The sequence below is a fragment of the Brachionichthys hirsutus genome, chromosome 9 (assembly GCF_040956055.1).
Source record: "Brachionichthys hirsutus isolate HB-005 chromosome 9, CSIRO-AGI_Bhir_v1, whole genome shotgun sequence".
NCBI lineage: Eukaryota > Metazoa > Chordata > Actinopteri > Lophiiformes > Brachionichthyidae > Brachionichthys > Brachionichthys hirsutus.
In genome coordinates, this window is record NC_090905.1 from 10222547 (window position 1) to 10231461 (window position 8915).

The 8915-nt window shown below is 41.2% G+C and overlaps 1 protein-coding gene across 1 annotated transcript; it reads left to right on the plus strand.

Annotated features, from left to right (window-relative positions):
* Window positions 1–433: 433 nt before the first annotated feature.
* On the plus strand, window positions 434–4385 carry lpar3 (lysophosphatidic acid receptor 3). Its single transcript, XM_068743756.1, has 2 exons — window positions 434–1175; window positions 3699–4385. The coding sequence occupies exons 1-2, from the start codon at window positions 434–436 to the stop codon at window positions 3995–3997; spliced, it is 1041 nt and encodes a 346-aa protein (XP_068599857.1). The 3' UTR covers window positions 3998–4385.
* The last annotated feature ends 4530 nt before the right edge of the window (window positions 4386–8915 follow it).

Below are 8915 nucleotides of genomic sequence, written 5' to 3' on the forward strand. Positions count from 1 at the left end.
TTGACTCAAGTCACCCCTGGTAACTAAATACCTTTATAAAGTTTTTGTAATATGTACTAACGTGGCAAAGTGCATTCTTTATCTCAGTGCTATTATTAGTGGTTATTACTAGTCTCATTGATTAGATTAATTGTTGAGACAACAAATATCTGAAAATATTGATTAATTATCAGAATGTCCTGTAAACCGCGGCGTTGGACTTCACGTGCGTTGATTTATTCAACAAACACTTTGACTCCCTCAAATAAAATAAAATCAAACAGTAAATCCTCATTTGAGAAGAATGAACAACATTTGTTTGGCATTTTTATCTAATAAGTAAATATTCTGTTGAACAATTAATCTCCTAATAATTTAATATCTTTTTGTATCTGCAGAATTATTAACTAAAAATGATGCTTTGTTTTTCTCATTTCATAGATTCTCTTCCAACATGGCCCAGCAGAACCTCAGCTGCTATCATAATGAGTCTATGGGCTTCTTCTACAACAACAGTGGTGCTGATGATAAATGGGACAGAGCCCAGCTCATCCTGGTGCAAGTGGTCGGCTCTCTCTTCTGCTGTTTCATCCTGATCTCCAATGCCATGGTCATAGCGGCTGTCGTCACCAACAAGAGGTTTCACTACCCTTTCTACTATCTTCTTGCCAACCTCGCTGCCTCGGATTTCCTGGCCGGCATAGCTTACGTGTACCTCATGTTTAACACCGGGGAGGCGTCGCGTCAACTTACGGTCAATGGATACTTCTTCCGTCAAGGTCTTCTGGACATCAGCCTCTCGGCCTCGCTGTCTAACCTGCTGGTAATAGCTCTGGAGCGCTACATTTCTGTAATGAACTGGAAGGTCCACAGCAACCTGACGAAGAGGAGGGTGACCCTGCTGATCATACTGGTCTGGGCCATCTCCATCTTCATGGGGGCCGTTCCCAGTCTGGGCTGGAACTGCACCTGCGACCTGAGCAAGTGTTCCCAGCTGGCTCCCATCTTCAGCAGGAGCTACCTGATCTTCTGGTCTGTGTCTAACCTGGTGGTGTTCCTCGTGATGGTTGTCATTTACATGAGGATCTACACCTACGTCATGAAGAAGACATTGATCCTAACACCACACACCAGTGGCTCCATCAACCGCAAGAGGACGCCAATGAAACTCATCAAAACGGTCATGGTCGTGCTCGGTAGGTGTGCGTTAAGTGTCTGTTGTTATTATTATACTAGGAAGAATTGGATTCATTTCCTAAGTAAGCAATATTTTTTTACAGTCCAGTGAATTCATTGAGTCACTGCTGACTCTTGGGTTACGCTAAACGTTTGTCTCGTGACTAAAACACCAAGATAACTGTCATTCAGCTGTGTGAGTCAAATGAATCAGTTATTCAGTGCATGCATTATGAAAATGTAATAGCCGAATTCCAAAGGGACACGCTGAAATTGCTTGTGCTGTAAAAAACAAAAAAAAACCAAAGAGATTGATATTTCAGGATATGAACTAGGAAGGAAGCAAATGCTCATTTTAAGTGTTCATTAACTTAAACCTGCAGGTAATTCATTCTCAGTTCATCTGCCAGTACATTAATCAACACATCGTGTCTTAGACTGTCAAAGTCTGACATTTCTCTCCATGCGCCTGCATTTTCTTCCAGCATGAGCCAGTCGGAAATCCTGGTCTGACTCTCTTTGTTTAGGTGTTGCAACAGGATACTTGGGAACAGAGGCTCAGCGCTCGTGTGTCGCTCCCCTCCCAGTGCTTTCCTTTAAAAATGAAACAATAAAACGGCACCAATCTATTCTCTTGGAGAACCAACAGGCAGTGCTAAATGAATATTTCTACCCGTTTGTGGCCATTTGTATCGTAGAATAAAGGCCTGTCATTGTTCTCTGTCTCCTTAGGAACTTTGCTTGGCCAGCAGGATAGTTTGATACTCTTTGTAGCCTCTGAGCTGTCTGCCACTTTATTGCTGTCTGTTGTGTAACAATCTCTCCCTGCAAGGACAGTGCTGCTCAGCCTGTGTGGCATACCGTCCACACCCCACTGGCCTCAAGTGAAATCCTCCCCCCAAAAAAAGAAGATTCTGCCTATCGCAGTCCCACAAGTTTCCTTGAGTTTGAGGTGGTGAAAGTATTCTTATGGGAGTGCATTTGTTAAAGACTCTGTAAATGTCATAGAAAAGTGCCTGGTGTGCTCTTTGTGGAAGCAATTTATGCCATATCATATAAAACTGAAAAAGAATTTGAATCATGCAGCTCCAGTATTTTCATGGGGATATGCTACGCAGGGAAAAGAAAAACCAGTTCCAAGATGAAAGCAGTCCACTGGGGTGGGACTGGGCCAACCAGTTCGGATATACTTTGCATGCATGTGCATTGTTATAACCAGAGTAAACTCGATGAATGTGTGAGTGTTGTTGCTGGTGCATGCCTGTGCTTACCTTTGCAACTGTTATTAAAGGTTGACTGCTGTAAGTTTGCATGCGAACATTGAGGCCTGTTTGTTAAGTGAAGCCAAGTTTTTGTTTTCATTCTTTCAGTGCAACCACCATCATGAAATGAATCACAACTGAGTGAAGGAGCGTGTGCTTCTAATGTGTGTCCCTCGGCAGTCTGGTTTTTATTTCTTTGTCAGAGAGTGAAAGGGGAACAAAGTCCCCTTTCAAACTTCAATACAACAAAAACTGCCAATGGAAGATTGTTAAATTGGCGCCTGCTTTCATTCTGAACGTGCAGCCCATCAAAGACAAAAACAAGAGGAAACGTATAAAAGAAAAGAACCCATTTATTGCAAAAATGTGGGAAGTATTTTGACTTTAAGCCCAAAATGTTGTGAATTAGTGAGATCAACACTTTCACCAGATCCTGAGTGTCTGTCTACACATTTATCCACACTTGCGAGAGCGAGACAAGGATCGGCAGCTCTCTAGAGCTGTTCCTGTTTTGTGCTGCAGATGCATGAAATCGCAGAGATGCTGGTAGAGTCAACATTACCGTTGCTGGACAAGTTGCAGCTTGTTACTTTTCTGCAGTTTCAAAAATCTTGCTCTGTTTTGTGCCCACGCAACATTTGGAATCAGGTGGTTACTTAGCTGCTCTGCTTGGTAACCGTGCTAGTTACCAAACACACATCATTAGCAGTCTTTACATTATATTCTCATCCTGTGCCTGCTTGTTGCTTTAGTCTTAGAATGGTTTAGTGCCCATTTTCTGAGTCAGCAGCCCGAACGAAACGCCATGCATCCAAAGCATTTAAGATAATCCTAAAGCAATTAATGCATAAAGGGTTTATCTTTCAAGAGGCAAAAAAAAAAAAATCCTCATTAAAATCTCAAGTTTCAGATTTTAAAACGTGATGATTTGCTCTATTATTAATTTGGTCTAATTTTGTTTCAGAAAATCAAGCGACATGAATTGCTAATAGTTTTTGCATAACCAATGAAAACTTGCCCTTAAGTAAGATGTACATTTTACTCACGATTATGATTATGAAATCGTATGTTGAATGCCGTGACGTGCAGTCAGGGGACGCGTACCTACAACCCGTTGTAGTTTTAATGGGGATTTACATGCCGGACTGTTTCTGAACTATGAAACTATTATGTTTTTCTGTTTAGAACTTGACCTCATGTGTAGCATGCACAATGTTTTTTGTATTTTTGTTAGTGTAATGAATAAGAGTTACATTAAGCTAACTTTGTGTTTTTCTGTAGGGGCATTTGTGATCTGCTGGACTCCAGGCCTTATAGTTCTACTGTTGGATGGGCTCAACTGTACAAGTTGTAAGGTCATGAAGCTAAAGCGCTGGCTGCTGCTCCTAGCGGTTCTCAACTCCGTTATGAACCCCTGCATCTACTCTTACAAGGATGAGGAAATGTGGACGACCTTTAAGAACCTGATGCGCTGTATCGGGAATGGCACGCGGCGGCAGCGGTCGACAAAGGCCAACGCCAGGCCACTCAGTTCTGGCCAAGAGACGGGCACCAGTCCGCCTCCCTCAGATGAGACATAAAATGACAATGAGGATGAACTCATTACCTGATAAAGAAAGTTCTGTCGACTCGTTTTACCTCACAGAGATGCAGATTGGAGCTGATTTGAAAGAGAAACTATGCCATCAACTCCAGTCGGTCTCAGGAGGCCGTCATTGTCGTCAGAATAAAAGTGCAAGCTTGAAGAGACGCTACCGACCAGCTGTTCCAGGCTAGAGCAGCAGTGGTGAGATAAAGATAAGAGACCTTGAAGTGCTGCAAATTCCACTGCTGGATCCAAGGGCGTGCTATTTTAGTTTCTTTTGAATTTCATAGTTATCAGACACAGAACCCCAATTGACGTGTAATACAATGTTCTTTTTTTTGGTCTTCCTCATTGCACTGCTGTTATTTAAGTTTGGTTAGTACTGCCCTGTGATGGCTGAAGAAGGAATTCACTATGAAGTATGCAGTGGTACATTTCTACTTTTCCCAGAAATGGTAGTGTGGCATTGCTTTAAATTTGTGTACATGTGATTGAGTTATCCCCGGGGGGGGGGGGGGGTTACCGTACTTCCTGTGCGACATTCGAGGAGAAAATCCTGCAGTGCATGATCTAGCAAAGAAATATTAGTTAGCTGTTGTAAAACCGTGGGTTTATTAGGCAAATATTAATAGTTCTAGTTTTTAAGCAAAAAAACAAACAAACCCTAAAATTCTGTATGTCTGTACTTTTACATCCTGTAAAACATTTTCAAGAAGAGGTGAAGTTATTTCAACTGCAATTCTGAATAATGTAAAACCTGTTCGCTCCGTGCTTTCTTGTGAAAGCAGTTAACTTTGGGGGAATTGATGACGAGGCTGTTTTATTTTACCAGTTCATCAGACGGAAACATTTCTGCAACGCCTGATGGAGGTGGACTCATGTAGCATTTGAAAACATCCGCTTCAGCTCACTGAATTAGCCGTTATTTCTGGGATGAAACGGCTCCTCCTCTGACAGTCAAACAGTCGTAAAATGATTGCGACACACTGGATTCCTGCTGAAGGTTGCGCAGACGCAGAGTACCTGCAGAAACTGAAGAGGATATGACTGAATAGACTGTGACGATGACACACACTACTCCCCCGCCCCGAACAATCTGCGCTGACGACTCCATTGTTAAATCATTCACAGGTTTCAAAAGACTGCTCTTCAACCTGCTGTACAGTATTTATGTGCTTGTTGTAAAGACAAAGCTGTTTTTTTTTTTAATGTGCCGGTAGTGTAGCAACAGTGGCATAGTTTTTTTTTAATGAGCTGAAATTATCCGTTGACGTTGTTAAAAGAGAAACTAAAATAAACCAGATGGAACTGTTAATTAAAGTTGTTTATTAATAACTTGTTTTCTCAGCTAAAATACAACAGATGAGCAAATCTAACAAGCGAAAGGGGTTATGAATGCTATAGGCCTAAATTTCAGCTGCCTGGACAGCCACTCTGGAGAAGCTTTTGTAGTGCTGGACTCCAGCTGGATCCCTGTGATTGGTGGAGAGAGCCCGGACAACACCCATCGGAAAGAGGTGGCGACATCCTGCAATTTGCATACAAAACACCCACAGCATATAGGGTAAGACAACGCCACACACCACCGGCCTTTACAATACAGCCACACAGAGGACACAGTGGGAACCGTACCAGACATTCAGGACTTCTACATTTCCATCCATCCATCCATTTTTTTGTAGATGAGACGGGTGTTGCAGGAACCTATCCCAGCTTGCAATAGGCGAGAGGCGGGGTACACCTCGGATGCGTCGCCAGCGCATCACGGGGGCCACACAGAGACCATTCACACAGACACTCACACCTACTGTATGGACAGTTTGGAGCAATCAATGACTAAATTGCAACTCATTCGCCTAAATTGCATAAGTTTGCAGGTGGAAGGCCACCCTATCATTTTGTCTCCTGCAACATCATCATAATGTCTTTTGGAAAAGTACAAATTTATGAGTAATACTTGGAAAACAGGGAGAAAAAAAAAGACATTTCCATTGCAATTATCTTTGTGTGGTGTAAATCAGCATACTAATTTGCTGAGCTGAGAGTTTTGATGTTAAACATACCTACAACTATTATCAGTATGCTAACGCATGAAACATTACCTGCATGATATGAGCATGCTAATATTGCAATTATGTGCATGCCGCATCTCATCCTCACAATACGAGTCTCGAGTCTAAATGACTGACATGCTGCCCATGTGGCACCGATGTTAGTCTTACCAAATCACACAGTTACTTTAAAATCCTGCTTGACTGAGTCAGTCTGTCTACTGATATAAGAACAAATAAATACATTCTAAGTGTAAAACAGTCAGAAAATCATTGACGGCGTTACTGTGCGATTGTTAACATGAAAGCTTACGGCGCTGACGCTCATATTACGAACCGAGCTGCTCGAGAGAGGCACTTCATGTTGATTTGCTCTGCTAAGGTCAATTAAGACTGATCTGTAGTTTCCATTCAGACAGCTAAAGAGAAATAAATAACAATTGACTCTGAAATGGGAGGAACATTGACCAAATTAAATTACACTAGGAAGCACTTACATCTGCACAAATAAAATTAATCTGCTGGACCAGCTGTCCCCTTTAAAGTGTCCTCTAAGTGTCCTTTTTCATCATATATTCAACATTTGGAAAAAGTTTCACTATTTCTTGTACTTGTGCGGAGCCTACTTAATTTCGTTGCATTACTGTGTGAAATGACATTAAAGTGCTATTCTATTCTATTCTATTCTATTCTATTCTATTCTAAGTTATGAATTAAAAGAATAGTAAAATACATTTGGACATTACATTTTGTTTGAAGTGTTATTTCTGCGTATCGCACACATTTGTTATTTCTTTTGTGTGCTCCGAGCCTATATTGTGTTCACCCTGTTGTCGTACAAACACCTCGCAAACAGACAAAAAAATCAACAGACGAGTGCGGTCGTAAAGTCGAGCAGTCGCAAGTCGAATAGGTCGAAAGTTGACATAAGAAAAGTGCTTATGGTGTAACTGGCAAATCGATTTATGTTTATGCTCAAGTTTATTAAAGACATGTACTCCCAATGAAAAACACGCTGTAATTTTAATCATGTGTTTACAACCTCAGTAGAACCCTCTGTAGTCCTGTGAATACTGCTGTGACCTAAAAACTGACCTGCCAACTGTGTGGTGGGTATAGACCTTTCTCTACAGCTGTGCTGTAATTATGTGTTCATGAAAACCCAATTAAATTTCACAGATGTTTGGAAAAGTCTTGGATTGGGTTTAGTTTGCAGAACTATCATCTGTGCACATGCATTTTTATACAGCTTATAATTAAGGCTGGCTTTGCCTAGTCCATAGTTGTGCTGATACAGCCTTAGACTCTTTAGTCTATGGTAACCAAGCGGGCTGCAAGGCAGTGGGTGTCATCAAGCCCAATCTACACAAAAGGCACGTACCGCAATACAATCTTGCATGCGGACTGTTTTCATCCCCCATACGCTTGTTTCAAAAATACCGTATGGACAGTTCCAACGGTTGAGAAGAATAAGTGACACGGAGGATGAGTTTGTCCTGCACTCCAGCGACATGCACCACCGTTTCCAGCCCTCACTGATATATTTCTCTTTGCAATTCTCAGACATGTACGTAAAATTCATTTTAATATTAATAATTTGATTATGCCGAAGAATTAAAACAGTATAAAAGATGCCCTTTTGGCTGGCTCAATGCAACAGAGGCCTGTGGATGATTATGACCTGTAGGACAATGAAGGTGAGCTGACGTACCAGCGCATGATTAAACTGTGATTGGAGAGCCTCTTCTAGTAATTGGACCATCAGACTTAAAGCAGAGGGGGGGCCTCAAGATGAATGAAAAGGCATTTTCTGAAGTGTACTTGACTTGCACACACACACACATATACACAGAGTTTGGTCTTCCACTCAGTCAGTCCAAGGCAGATCCAGAAACAGCGCTTGATCAGCATGGCTCTGCGGACAGCTGCGTCCCTTTATCTGTGTTTCTTGCTGGTAAGTTCTCAAATAGTCAAAGATTTACAAATGTAGAAGATCTAAAACCAGAAAAAAAACTTACCATTTTGCCAGCAGGGGGTAAATTGTTGGCATGATCTGGACAACACGGAGTATGACTGTTGGCCAATCAGCAGTCCAAATGATTACAACATGATCAGCTGTGGGGGTGAGTGTTGATTTATTTATGTTTCATTGCATTAAAAAAAGATCTTTGGTTGTTTTTCATGATTTATGTTTATGAACTTTTGCCAGGAAGTAGATTAGCAGTCTTCATGTTTAAAAGATAAAAGATTTACTGCATTTATTCCTAATAAATAACATTGACTTTGTCGGTGGGGTCTAATGGAATCAAGAGCAAATACAGCACAGTGTCTGTAACAACATGCTTAAGTCCATTGTTGAAATGTGTGTGTGTGTGTGTGTGTGTGTCACAGGTCTGGAAATGGCATGGGTGCAGCGTCCTCCAGAGAAAGTAGCGAATGGGGAAGAGTTCAATGTCTCATACACTGTGACGGCCACAGATTCCTTCTACGAGTACGCCGTTAAAAACAAGATTTTCCAGTTCAGGTGAGCTTTTAAATCAACTCCTGAAATCCTTAATGTCTTCTATATGCACAATATACATAGGTATACACACACAAATATGTGCTACTATTAAGTAATAGCTACTACTACTAATAGTGATGTTGAAATAAACCATAACATGTGTCATTTGTACATTTTTCTTTTTTAATAGCAGATATCTTGTTTGCAAGGAGCCTTTTGATGCATGTTTTCAAATGTCTTTACACAGTTTTGTAACACAGCTGTTCTTTATTTAAACCAGTGTGTTATCTTCCGGGTCCACTCTTTATGACTTCCTATCATTCATGTGATCAGAACATTCCTCCTTTTCTTATAGTTTG

Bases quoted from the DNA above. Each gene is read 5' to 3' on its own strand.
- lpar3 (XM_068743756.1), top strand. From the start codon at position 434: ATGGCCCAGCAGAACCTCAGCTGCTATCATAATGAGTCTATGGGCTTC. The intron at 1,176-3,698 runs GTAGGTGTGCGT...GTTTTTCTGTAG, and splicing joins AACGGTCATGGTCGTGCTCG to GGGCATTTGTGATCTGCTGG.